Here is a 13081-nt window from a genome sequence, read left to right on the forward strand (position 1 = left end):
ACTTACAGAGAACGAGGTGTATTTAACTATCTGGGTCAACAAAGGGATGATTTGCATATTCAGCAGTGAGTGAAGCATTGTGGGAGCCATCATATGCTCACTCCAACCTGAATAATAACAAATACCTTGTTTTAAGAAGGCAAGATTCTGTTTAACTACTTGCCGACTGCTCCACGCCAATTGGTGTGAGCAGTGCGGCAGCCCCAGGATCGCTCCACGCCGATTGGTGTGAACGGCTGTCTATGGGGCTAGCAGGAGATTGCGAGCAGGCTGTGCGCACATCTCCTGCTTGGAAGGCGGAGGTCCGCCTTGAGTCTCCGAGCAGCGCTGTACTGGGGACAGCCGTGTGACATGGCTGTCCCCCTGGGACACAGGGAAGCGATCCGCTGTGATAGGCTGAAGTGAGTATGAGCCATTGCACGGGCGCGCACCCCGAACCGTCGCTCGCCGCTGCTGTCGCCAGGCGATTGGCGCGGTCAATTGCCTGGTGACAGTTTCCGCCGCAGCTGTTGCTAGTCCGCATGAGTATGCGGACTAGCGACAGCAACACCCAGGGAGTACCATCAACTTCCGGCGGGGGGAGGAACAACAGCGACAGCTTCCGCTGCATTAGTTGCCAGGTCCCTCCGCCGTGTGTATGCGGAGGGACCTGGCGACGAGCTCACGTGTGCTGGCGACAGGCCACTTTTGCAGCCCGAGAGTATGGGCCATAACACTGCGGTCCTCAAGTGGTAACATAGCATTTTCGCATGGAGGCTTTTGGATCCCTTTCAGCACCATAAACACTCCTAGGAGTTCTGGTTCACCATGAGATTACTGGGCAATCTGTAATACACGGACATAACTTTATAATGTGTGATTCAAAAGGCATTGGTATCCCATATTAGTAATTTGAAGAGTAGATCTCTATATGATTAGGCAGAAAAAGTTCAAAGTGGCACTCCCTATGCTGGCTTGTGTGGAGACAGTGTGAGTATAGTAGGGGTTAAACAGTTCTCACCAGATCACCGACGTCTTCCAGAATCCTTACTGCTGGAACGTGTGCACAACGGATACTGTGAAGAAAGATCATGCATACCGTGTATTGGGAGAAAAAAGAAGCGAAATTCCGGGCACCTTCCGTCCAATCTGTTTATTGGCAGTGGCATCAAATTAGATGGCTTGTGTATGGCACATCCATGTGGTGGATACTCAGATGATGGTGAGATGGAGGTGAGGGGGCACCGGGCACCAGATGGGGCTTGCGACGGCCGTTTCGCGTCTCACCGGACGCTTGGTCACACTGTATTGGAGCGCAGCGTGACCAAGCGTCCGGTGAGACGCGAAACGGCTGTCGCAAGCCCCATCTGGTGCCCGGTGCCCCCTCACCTCCATCTCGCCATCATCGGAGTATCCACCACATGGATGTGCCATACACAAGCCATCTAATTTGATGCCACTGCCAATAAACAGATTGGACGGAAGGTGCCCGGAATTTCGCTTTTTTTTTCTCCCAATCCACGGTAGATCTCTATATGAGCCACATGGTGGCAGTGTTGCAGCACAGATTTTTAACCAGGTACATAAAAACATGATTGTCTTGCTGTCCTCATCTAGCTAGCTCACCTGACCAGATGATATCTTTCTAGCCCCAGTGCACTGTCCCCTGTACTGGGGCTCTTGGACGAGGGACAGTGATTCCTCCTATGCTGGACACAGGACCACACTTGCCATTATTCTTGGATCACACCTCACTGACAACACTAAAGACAAACCTAAGCAAAAAGGGGAAAAAAATAGATACATGGCAAAGGGTAAAGTAAAAAAAAAAAGCGATATCAAGAAGTGATTGATATTCACCATGTAATTTGTTCACATTGTTTGATCCACAATCAGCCTGCAGGTCCTCATCTTTGCTTTTGGCAAATATGAAAAAAAAGACAGCACTAACTGCCATTATCTATAACCACACCCCCTAACAATGGGCTAGGGCTAAAAGGTTGTTTTTTATAGATATACATATGCACAGAGGGAGATACTGGTTACTTTGGCAGCAGCTATTTCCCACAATGGAATGAGATTCACAGACAGCAAACTGTCAGCACCACACTGTGGGAAGGGTTTCACCATAATATCAGCCATACAGACCCCCTGGTGATCCGTCTGTGAAAAGGAAAAGATTTCTCATGGGAAAGGGGGTACCAGCTACTGATTGGGATGAAGCTCAATTCTGCGTTACAGTTCCTCTTGAAATTCTAATGGCTGATGGCAGTTTATAGTTCTGGGTGACAACAGAAAGACCGTTTTCATTTCGATCTCAATACAGGAAGCGACGCCATATTGATTTTCTTCAGCAGCTTCTGCAGGTAAACACCAGAGCCGGATCATCCACAAGGCAAACCTAGAAAGTTGCCTAGGGCCTGGAGAGAGTCTAGGGGCCTGGTGGATGCAACCCCCCTATCAAATCTTACTAAAAAGGCCAGGTGACCATTAGCAGTGGGCAAAAACTGCTATCTTGCCCTGGGTCCCGTTTCTTCCTAATACTTTTTTCCGTTAACTGATGAGTAGAAGTTTCATTGAGAGCTGGTGCATACCAAGAGAGCGGTTCTGAACGGTTTTTAAAACGCTTGCGGGCTGAAAACCACTTGGCTAATATAAGTGAATGGGATGGTGCACACCAGAGCGGCTCGTTTTTCCCCCAAACGCAAACTCGGGTCCTGCTGCATTTTTGAGATTTCTGAGGCGTTTCTGCCTCAATGCTAAAGTATAGGAAAGTGGAAAACTGCTCTGAAAAACGCCTGATCAGAGCAGTTTTCCCAGCATTTTTGTTAGAGAAGCTGTTCAGTAACAGCTTTACTGTAACAAAATATAAAACCTGCTACAAAAAAACTCTAAAAAATGCTAGGCATGTTTAGAAAATAGCTCAGGAAAACCGCTTCAAAAACAGTTAGTGGATCCGTTAACGGTTTTTGGTGTGCACTGGCCGTAAAAGGATACTCTTTGTGACATGATTAGATAGACATGTGTATGTACAGTGCCAAGCACACAAATAACTGCTGTGTTCATTTTTTTCTTTCTCTGCCTGAAAGGGTTAAACATCAGGTATGTAAGTGGCAGTTCCTGTCTGAGTCAGGACTGGGCCAGACTACAGTGTGACCCTCACTGATAAGATTACACCTATAAAACACTTTCCTAGCAGAAAATGGCTTCTGAGAGCAAGAAAGGGATAAAAAGGGTCAATAGTTCAAAGAATTTAGCTCTGGCATACTTGAATGTGTCATTGAGAAAAAAACAATAAAACAGTAAAAACTTAAAGTAGATTTCCTTTAACTTTACTCCAAATAAAACATGGCAGATCTCTCCCTGTTACGTTTTGTCTGTAGATCCTCTTTAAGCATGGATGAAAACCAGTTGGGAATTGTTCCTAGCAGCAGTCTTACTATTGATATCTGATGCTGCACTGTAATTTTAATCTCCGGGGCTGAGGTAATTTTTCCAGTGCCTTATACTTTAGAAACTGTTGCAGCAATTAAAGGGATACTGTAGGGGGGTCGGGGGAAAATGAGCTGAACTTACCCGGGGCTTCTAATGGTCCCCCGCAGACATCCTGTGTTGGCGCAGCCACTCCCCAATGCTCCGGCCCCGCCTCCGGTTCACTTCTGGAATTTCTGACTTTAAAGTCAGAAAACCACTGCGCCTGCGTTGCCGTGTCCTCGCTTCCGCTGATGTCACCAGGAGTGTACTGCGCAGACACAGACCATACTGGGCCTGCGTTGTGCGCTCTTGATGACATCAGCGGGATCGAGGACACGGCAACGCAGGCACAGTGGTTTTCTGACTTTAAAGTCAGAAATTCCAGAAGTGAACCGGAGGCGGAGCCGGAGCATCGGTGAGTGGCTGCGCGGGCACAGGATGTCTGCGGGGGACCATTAGAAGCCCCGGGTAAGTTCAGCTCATTTTCCCCCGACCCCCCCTACAGTATCCCTTTAAATGGTACCTGAACTCACAAAATTTACAAGGTAGCCATACCTGGACTTCTTCAATGTCCACATGAACAGCAGAGCTCCTAAATATGAATGGCAATGCCTATGAGAACTCAGAGAAGCATGCGATCAGTTTAATCAGCTGATACATTTGTAAGGCTCTGATTTGCTGGTTATGATCATGCTTCAAACCAGGAAGTCATCACAGCGAATCAGAACCTTACAAATCTATCAGCTGATCAGACTGATCGCATGGTTCTCCACGAGTTCTCCTAAGCAGGGTCATCCTTACTCCTCAGCTTCTCTAGCCTTCCTTCCATGTTGGAGCTATGTAGGTTTACTACTGTGTAACCCAATGGGAGGCAGATTTATAGACAAACCAGGGGTATTTCCCACACCGTACTGTGAATATTTGGATGACCACTTGAGCTCTGTAAACATGCACGTGGAAAGTTGCCAGCGAGGGATTGTTACCCGGATCCCTTGGGCGACATACGGAGCAAACACTGTGCAGATGCGCCGCTAGCCTGCATGCTAGAGACTCATTCTGTTGCTATGTCTGTGGGGGGTGGGGTGGAGGGCTGACAGAGGCACAAGTGAGCGGAGAGAACAATGCTTTTGGTCAGCGATCAGCCAATTTGATCCGCCCGGCTGATGTTCACACGCTAGATCCTCAGTTTTATTTAGCGATCTCTCTAGTTTAATCTAGCATGTGTATGGGGCAATCTGACTGTTACAATTTGCGGACTCAACTTCTAATAAAGCTTCATTACATTTCTAAGCTGAATGAATAATAAATTGCATATTTATTTCAGCCTCATTAACCTGATCTACCGTAAAAAGGGCAGGGCCTAACTTGTGACAAAAATTCCACCTCAAGGGGGCAAAACAGGAAGAAACGTACAGCCGGCATGGCATGCAGTGTATAAAAAGAGATGTAAAAGTTTTTTTTCCTAAAGAAACTTACAAGACAAATGAGTGCAAGTAGCCGACTGTGGGGAAATTTTCCAGTGGAAATGCCCTGACACGTTTCGTGGATAAAAGTCTGCTTCCTCAGAGGATCCATGAAGGATTAAGTTTCATGCTGCTCCACTATCCTGCTTGTGCCCCGGATTGGATCGCCCCCGTACGGTCTGGCTTGTTCTGTAGTCTACAGATTATCTCACCACTTTTAGGCAGTGTGACCCAGCTTGCTGCATTGTCGGTTTGTTTGCGGAACCTCTGAGGAAGTAACCAATTCGCGAAGAAATGGGCCGGGAGGTTTCCATTGAACATTTTCTCCACAGCGAGCTGCTTGTTCTCACTTGTCTTCAAAGTTTATGAAAGTCCTTTTAGGCCCCATTTGCTACAATATATGCTGACTGTATGTTTCTTCCTGTATTCCCCCTTAAGGGTGTGTTATTTGTATTGTCACAAGTTATGTACAGGCGCCTTTGTAGGTATTTTTAGTATTCTTGAAATAAATGTGATTTTATTATTCATTCATCTTTCAACTGTCTTGAATCTTTATGTAAGTTATTACTAATGTTAAGTCGCATCATATGTATTTTGTGAATGTAATGGCTTGATGAGACTCTTTGTATTAGTTCCTGTTCACCCTACATGCAAATCATCATTTCCCAAGTGCATGAGTTCTGTGGATTTTAAAGGGGGTTGCAACATGCAAAAATAATAAATTGCCAAAAAAGTTCCTCAAAAAAAACAACCCCCCCTCCTCCCCCCCCCCTAAAATAGGTTTGTATATGTCCCCCAGTTTATTTATTTTTTGCCTTTTACCTGGTCTGGTTGCCTTTGCCGTACTGTAACTGCAGGAACTGTGAAGCGCCACGGGGATTGTGGGAAAGTTTTTGTTTTTTTCCCCCCTTAGCTACAGTAGCTAAGTATGCTTATCTCAGCATGCACATAACATAAAGCTTCCTATTTTGGATTAGTTAAGGACACTATGACCAGAAGGAACTTCTCTTTTTTTTTTGTAATCTGTTTCTGCCTCTAATGCTGGGAATATGGGAATACATGGTTCGTTTCTGCCATGTGTTTCTGCTCTCGATCGTTTTTGCCGCTCGATTCAGCTCTCTATTCTTATCTTCCTCTCGTTTTTCTTTTTTCCACTCACTTCTATCAGAAATCGAGCGGCAAAATAATCGAAAGGAAGATTGGACATGTCGGAAACTATCGAACCATCTAATCAGCAACAAAACGAACTGTGTATTCCCAGCATAAAAGTGCTTGTACATCAGATAATGTATGGGCAAATCGACCAAGAGACAGATCCCTCTCTGATTAAATCTGAGCGGAGAGAGATCTGTTGCTTGCCCACACTCCGCAGGCCAATTCCTGATCAATTCCATGCTGAAATCAATCCAGAATCGGGCTTGTGGTGCCACCCCGCTGGCCTGACGTTGACCCCCCCCATGCTAAATGTGTCTCCACCCTAAGTGCACTATACATGCCTGTCCACTTCTACACTGCCTCCGGGCTGGGTCCTTTGTCCATACACGCGCTCCACGTGGTTGCTGGAGTAACGTGGGTGAGCCTGTGACATCACACGCGCCCATACGCTGGCAAACACGTGGGACGCATGTATAGACAAAGGACGGATCCCGGTGCCAGCGATGGACGCAATGTATAGTGCACTGGGCACTAGGGGGGTATGTAGATCATTGGGGGGGGCAGCATAAGGGGTTTTGTCGCTTTTCCCGATATTGCTCGCCGTTTGCCACCATGCAGCCGACCAACCACGATGACCCAACCTCTTGCAGCATGTCCGGCCGATTTGATGCAACCAATTTCGGCCCGAAAATGAGCACATCCGTCAGTCGGGCATGCATCTGGCGGCACCGATATTCATCCAGTTCGATTATAATGATTGAAACGGATGGTCGATCGGCCATCTTGAGTATTTTTTTTTTTGCCAAGCAAGAGTTTTTTTTTTCATCCGCTGCAACTAGTTATCGGTGAGAGTTTTGCTATAGTTAAACAGCAATCCGATTGCCAGGTTCGGGGAAGCTACAAACTCCCTGAAGAGAGCTACAAACAGGCCCTTCTTCAATAAGCTGGGCCTCAGCCTGTAGTCCAACAACCTACAGGACGTATGGAAATTCCTTAGGGCAGTCACGATCTTAAAAGCACCCTTCATTATTCGGCCCTTAGTATCGAAATGGCCGAGGAGCTCAATGATCTGTGCAGAGACAGTGCGGTTTGTAATCTTTAAAGCTCTTAGTGGCATCCTCTCATAACCCCGCCAGCTTCTGATCTAGCCACTAGAGCTCCAGGCCTGATGTGGTCACATGACCATGAGCTAGGAGCTTTAGTGGCCAGTTCAGAAGCTGCACAGGGCACTGGAAGCAAGGAAGCAAGACAGAGGGAAGATGGATAGATATACTATACTGAAGTGTGCCATACAGCGCATGCTGCACCTTATCCTCACGAGGGGTGTTGTCCAATGGCAGTAAAACATTCCTTTGTTACAGCTGATAAAAAATCCTGCAATAAATATGCAGTGTCTACTTCCTGCTTTCATGGAAGCTGACATATTGTTAACATCCTGTGCTTTCACATGAGCTTTTCTGCCGTGGCAGTCAGCTGACACAGCTGAGGGATCAAATTACAACTTGTGATTAGTCACAGATGGGGAGAATTAGACAGGCTAAACGCTCTAAATGCATACAGGGTGCATTTCTCTATGATTTCCTTTTGTGCCTTGTGCAAGAGTTCAGGTCCACTTTAATAAGTGAATAATATTCTGGACTTTATCCAGTTTATTTATTTTTTTTTTGCTCTTCAAACTTTTTTTTTCCCTCCCTCCAGAAAAGGGTGTTCAGTTTTCTTTATCCTTGTGGGACTGCGTCACCCCTAGCTGCTTGGTTACTGTCTTTTTCCCATGTAGAGACAAGGGGCTGTGCTGTAAATGACTTTACTTTTCTCTCTAGTTTCAGAGGCCCCCGCTAGTGACAGCAAGAAGTCCTTCAGTCTGGAGGAGAAGTCCAAGTCATCTAAGAAGCGGGTGCATTACATGAAGTTCGCCAAAGGTGAGCCTTGTCCTTCCGCAGCTGCTCTCTGCCGAGGCCGTAACCCAGACTAATAGAGAGCGCGCGCCTTCATCTCTGCGGGGAGACGGGAGGGTAATTGTCTTGTGCCTGCGGGGGCTGGACAGTGCACTCTCAGCACACACCGGTGACGTGTGTGTGTGTGTGTGTGTGTGTGTGTGTGTGTGTGTGTGTGTGTGTATATAGTCCCTGCAGCAATCCACAGAAAGATGCATAATGCTCAGCTGCTGATAGCCGTACAGAAGCGGCCATAGAGCCTGCAGTGACTGCCAGGGATGATCTCAGTGGTGCAGAAAACTTAAAACTAGTTACTTGAAGTAGACTTGTTGTTGTCATTCCTTTGTTGTGCTGTAACTAGATACGTACAGTATATCGTCTTGGATAAGTATATTAGCTTGTGTGTGTGTATATGTCACGCTGCATTGCTGCTTTGATATACCATGCTTCGGGAACTTCCTCCACCCTCCCCCTGCATGTTTTGCCATAACACTCTGCTACACCAGGGGGTATATAGTTTAATATGCAACTGGCATGCCTACATTTAATAAGAGCACCTGTTTATTCGGGCTCCAGCTCGTGCCTGTGGTGACAATTAGCCTCAATTCACTAAGCTTGTCTTCTGTCTTTAATAATGTTTCTAGAGTTGTTACCATGGTGATAAGGCATGTAGTATTCGGGAAACATTATCTCAGGCAAACCTAAAGTTAACTCTTCTGTCTTTAAGTTAACTCTCCAATCCTTAAAATAACTCCAGAGTTAAAGACAGGCTGTTAATTAACTGCGTGTGAAAATAACTACAGAGGAGGTAACTTAAGGAATGAAGAGATACAATAACTCTCTCACTGTCTGGTGGTACGTTTTTCTCTTGCCTTATTATCTCTAGCATGATCTTAGTGAATTGAGGCCATGTCAGTAATGTTAACGATATTCTACTATGGGTTATCATTACCTATAACTCACACTAACTACCTCCTCTTCATCATCAACCAAAGCCCACAGCCCCTGCTTCCCCCCCATGCCCACCATCCCTGTTCCACCTATTGCCAATATCTGAGGTCCCGCTACTATTAGTCAGACTTCGGCCATCTAGCTACTCGCCTATGCCAATATCTGGAGTTCAGAACTCAGAGCGCCTCTTTCTGACACCTCCACCCCCCAGACCACACGCACGACGAAATATGGGGACCACTTAGTCAACCCGCTTCATCTAAAATTTCCATCCTGTTATGTAAGGAACTCTCTACCACTTGAGACAAAAACAACAAGAAATAACAATTTGTCAATGGGGATACGTATGTATTCTAACTAGTTTTTATTGCAAGAAACGCACAGAATCTAGACTCCTCTCCTTCAAGTGAAGATACTGAAAGAGGAACTCCAGTGAAAATGTAATGAACAAAAGTGCTTAATTTTTACAATAATGATGTATAAATGATTTAGTCAGTGTTTGCCCATTGTGAAATCTCTCCTCTCTCTCTTTTACATTCTGACATTTATCAAATGGTGACGTTTTTACTGCTGGCAGGTGATGTCAGTGGAAGTAGCTGCTGCTTGTTTTTTTTTGGCAGTTGGAAACTGCTGTTATTTCCCACAATGCAACAAGGCTCCCCCAGTGTGATGTCAGGACCATGGTCCTGACATCACACTGTGGGAGGGGTTTCACCACAATATCAGTCATATAGCGCCCCCTGATGATCCGTTTAAGAAAAGGAAAAGATTTCTCATGGGAAAGAGGGTATCAGCTACTGATTGGGATGAAGTTCAATCCTTGGTCACGGTTTCTCTTGAAGCCTGAAATGTAAAGTCGATGGATTAGTGGCCCACACATTGCCAGCAAGTTCCTTCTACTCAAGCTGAATGATGTTGTGCCTTCACGCTCTGGAACCAAATCGATTCTGTCGATCAAAATCAGGTGAACAGCAGCCGATTCCGTCAATTTCCTTCTACCTAGCAGAATGGAACATAAACTATTCTCCCCCTGATCAGATAGGATGGTTGAATCGATTGGTCTTTCAAACAGGAGAATCGAGTAATTTATGGGCACCTTTAGAGGCAGAGGATCAGCAGGATGCCAGGCTATTTGCATTGTTTAGAAGAAAATAAATATGGCAGCCTCCATACCCCTCTCACTTCAGGTTCCTTTTTAAAGAGAACCTGAAGCAAGTAACATTATTTCAAATAAACACATGACATAGCTGCAAATGAATATTACATACTAACCTCACCGTCAGTTCCTCTCAGAAGCTCACCATTTTCTTCTTACAGTGATCCCGCCCAGTTCTGACAATATTTTGTCAGAACTGAAATATACCAGTTGCTGTCAGTTATATTAGCAGCTGTCAGTTACAAGTGAATGTGCAAGGTACATTAGTCCATGTTTCCCTATGGCTCAAGTGGGAGATATTACAGTTTAAAGCGGTATCGTCACCATAAAAATCAAATTTCAACAGCAACTGGTCTGAGTTTATTAAGTGATAAAGATGCTAATCCTGCATTCAAAACTTTTTCTGCTGTTATGATTTGGAGTTATCACATACTTGAAGAGCACTGGCCCTTTAGTAGTCATGCCAAAGAATTGCATGCTGGGGGTTCTTTTTATCTATAATCTATTCCTCCTCTTCCCTTTATTTCCCTGCCAGCTTATTATCTGAAACCTGATCCCCTACACACTTGTGTTTACAAGCAAGGCTGAGGCGACTCAGCGATTGGAGGAGACAAGAAAAAAAGTAAAGGGCAGAAATGGCATCACAAAAGACATGGCCCCCACCAGGAACAGAATTCTTGTAATTTACTATATAACAATCACTGAAATCAAAACGCGGACAGTATAATACATGTGTTATGTAAGTAGATCAAGTATTTATCTACTTATATATGTGTTTTTTTCTCTGGCATAGTATGGCTGATCCTACCGCTTTAACAGTGTGCTGACCAGGAAGCTGTTATGGGGGTAACGGACATTTTTTTTTAAATGGAGGATAGAAAATTCAGTTGATCACAGTAGACAAATGGGACGCAGGAGAGGAGAAAGAGATTGATGAGTAAATTACACAGGAGGGAAGTATGACCTGTGTATGGTTATTTTGACTTTTTATTTTCAGGTCAGGTTCCCTTTAAGATGGTGCAGTTACACGCAGCAGTGTACATCTTTCATTGGCTGTCCTCTGCTCCGGTGTTGCCTGACGCTCTCTTGGCGTTCTCTGGCAGGTTGAGGATTAAGAGGTCACAGAGTTTGGGGCTGCGTTGATGTGTACGCCCCCCTCATATTTAATATGGGTCCATTAAGATGTGTGCACAAGACGTGGCGGGGGTGTAATTATGAGGGGAGGATAATTATGCAGCTCCGCGGTGTTTGGCCCCAGGCCTTACTGACAAGTGCTCTTAAACACACAAGCCAATGATGCAATTATCCCCCGGTAATTATAGCTGTGTATGGAGGGACCGGCTGCCTGGGCTGATGATTGACTGACATGTTAAGTGTCTTCGACTCCCGCACAGCCGCCGTCACTGTCACCCTCCGTTACTGGGGAAGGAGAGGGGGGGACAGTGTCTTGTGTGGCGTCTATCAGAGTGTATGGTAACAGCCCAGCAATAGAACTGGTTCAAACCTCTTAGCAAGCAAAGAGAAAACTGGTACTCCGAGATTAAAGAGCACCTGTAGTGAAAATAACACATTTATAATACACATAATACAAGTGCTTATTTTTTTACAGTATTTAATCAGTGTTTGCCCATTGTAAAATCTTTGCTCTCCCTGATTTACATTCTGAAATGTATCACTGAAGGAGACCTCTTTAGTTCTGCCTAGTGATCTGTACGGGATGTTCGTTACTGAGAGTGGCTGTTGGAAAAAGCTGTTATTTCCCACAATGCAACGAGGTTCACAGATGGCAAACTGTCAAGACCATGGCCCTGACATCACACTGTGGGAGGGGTTTCACCACAATAATCAGCCATACAGATCCCACTGATGAACTATTCTAGAGTAAAGGAAAAGATGTCTAATGGGAAAGGGAGTATCAGCTACTGATTGGGATGAAGTTTAATCCTGGGTCAAAGTTCCTCTTTAAGGCTGCACGGGGTTAAAAACTCAGGAGCTGTGGTTTTTTTTCCGGGTTTAGCTTCGGGAGTCTGGTGGACATACAGGAGGGAATAGAAAAGGTGGGGGGAGGGAAGGCTGCACATCCCTAAACACATGCTGCAATTGAATGGTTAATCGCACAGGCATACACCGCCTCTGCTAGACTGAAAAATGCATGCCCTGCATCCAAGACAAGTGCTAACATTTATTAAACTAGGAGGCACTTTAGCTTCCAATATGGTTTGCATGCAAAGTATATTATACTAGACACCTGCGCCACGGTGAGGCACACCTCCGGGCAAGTGAGCTAACCTAAATTTAAAACCTTGGGAGCAGCTAAGCAAAAAAAAATGTGTAACTTACATTTGGTTGAACAGTGAGGAGAACGCCAGCGCATACTACTAAGGCTGTATCTGAAATTACCACCAGCTCAGTGTGCAGCACCTAAATAGATTTTCTGCACACTTTGCATTCAATTCAGATGCAAATCATATGCAAATCTGCTACTACTTATTATGCAAACAGGAAACTCAGGAGGAGGGGCTGGGAGCAGCTAACCTGACAGTTACATAGTTACAAAGTTAAGAAAAGGTGGGGGGGAAAGGCTGCGCATCCCTAAACACATGCTGCAATTGAATGGTTAATCGCACAGGCATACACCGCCTCTGCTAGACTGAAAAATTGTATGCGCTGGCGTGCTCCCAAGGTTTTAAATTTAGGTTAGGTCACTTGCCCGGAGGTTTGCCTCACCATGGCGCAAGTGTCTAGTATAAATATACTTTGCATGCAAACCATATTGGAAGCTAAAGTTCCTCCTAGTTTAATAAATGGTAGCACTTGTCTTGGATGCAGGGCATGCATTTTTCAGTCTAGCAGAGGCGGTGTATGCCTGTGCGATTAACCATTCAATTGCAGCATGTGGTTTAGGGATGCGCAGCCTTTCCCCCCCCCCCCCCCCCCCCCCCCCCCCCCCACCTTTTCTTAACTTTGTA

The 13081-nt window shown here is 45.5% G+C and overlaps 1 protein-coding gene across 2 annotated transcripts in view; it reads left to right on the forward strand.

The window, feature by feature from the left end:
* Positions 1 to 13081, forward strand: part of PINX1 (PIN2 (TERF1) interacting telomerase inhibitor 1) — a 183251-nt gene that overhangs the window by 30362 nt on the left and 139808 nt on the right. For both annotated transcript variants that reach the window (XM_068279016.1, XM_068279015.1), the window contains exon 5: positions 7892 to 7990. In XM_068279016.1, the coding sequence (XP_068135117.1) occupies positions 7892 to 7990 (99 nt within the window). The remainder of the gene's footprint in view (positions 1 to 7891; positions 7991 to 13081) is intronic.

The sequence above is a fragment of the Hyperolius riggenbachi genome, chromosome 4 (assembly GCF_040937935.1).
Source record: "Hyperolius riggenbachi isolate aHypRig1 chromosome 4, aHypRig1.pri, whole genome shotgun sequence".
Classification (NCBI taxonomy): domain Eukaryota; kingdom Metazoa; phylum Chordata; class Amphibia; order Anura; family Hyperoliidae; genus Hyperolius; species Hyperolius riggenbachi.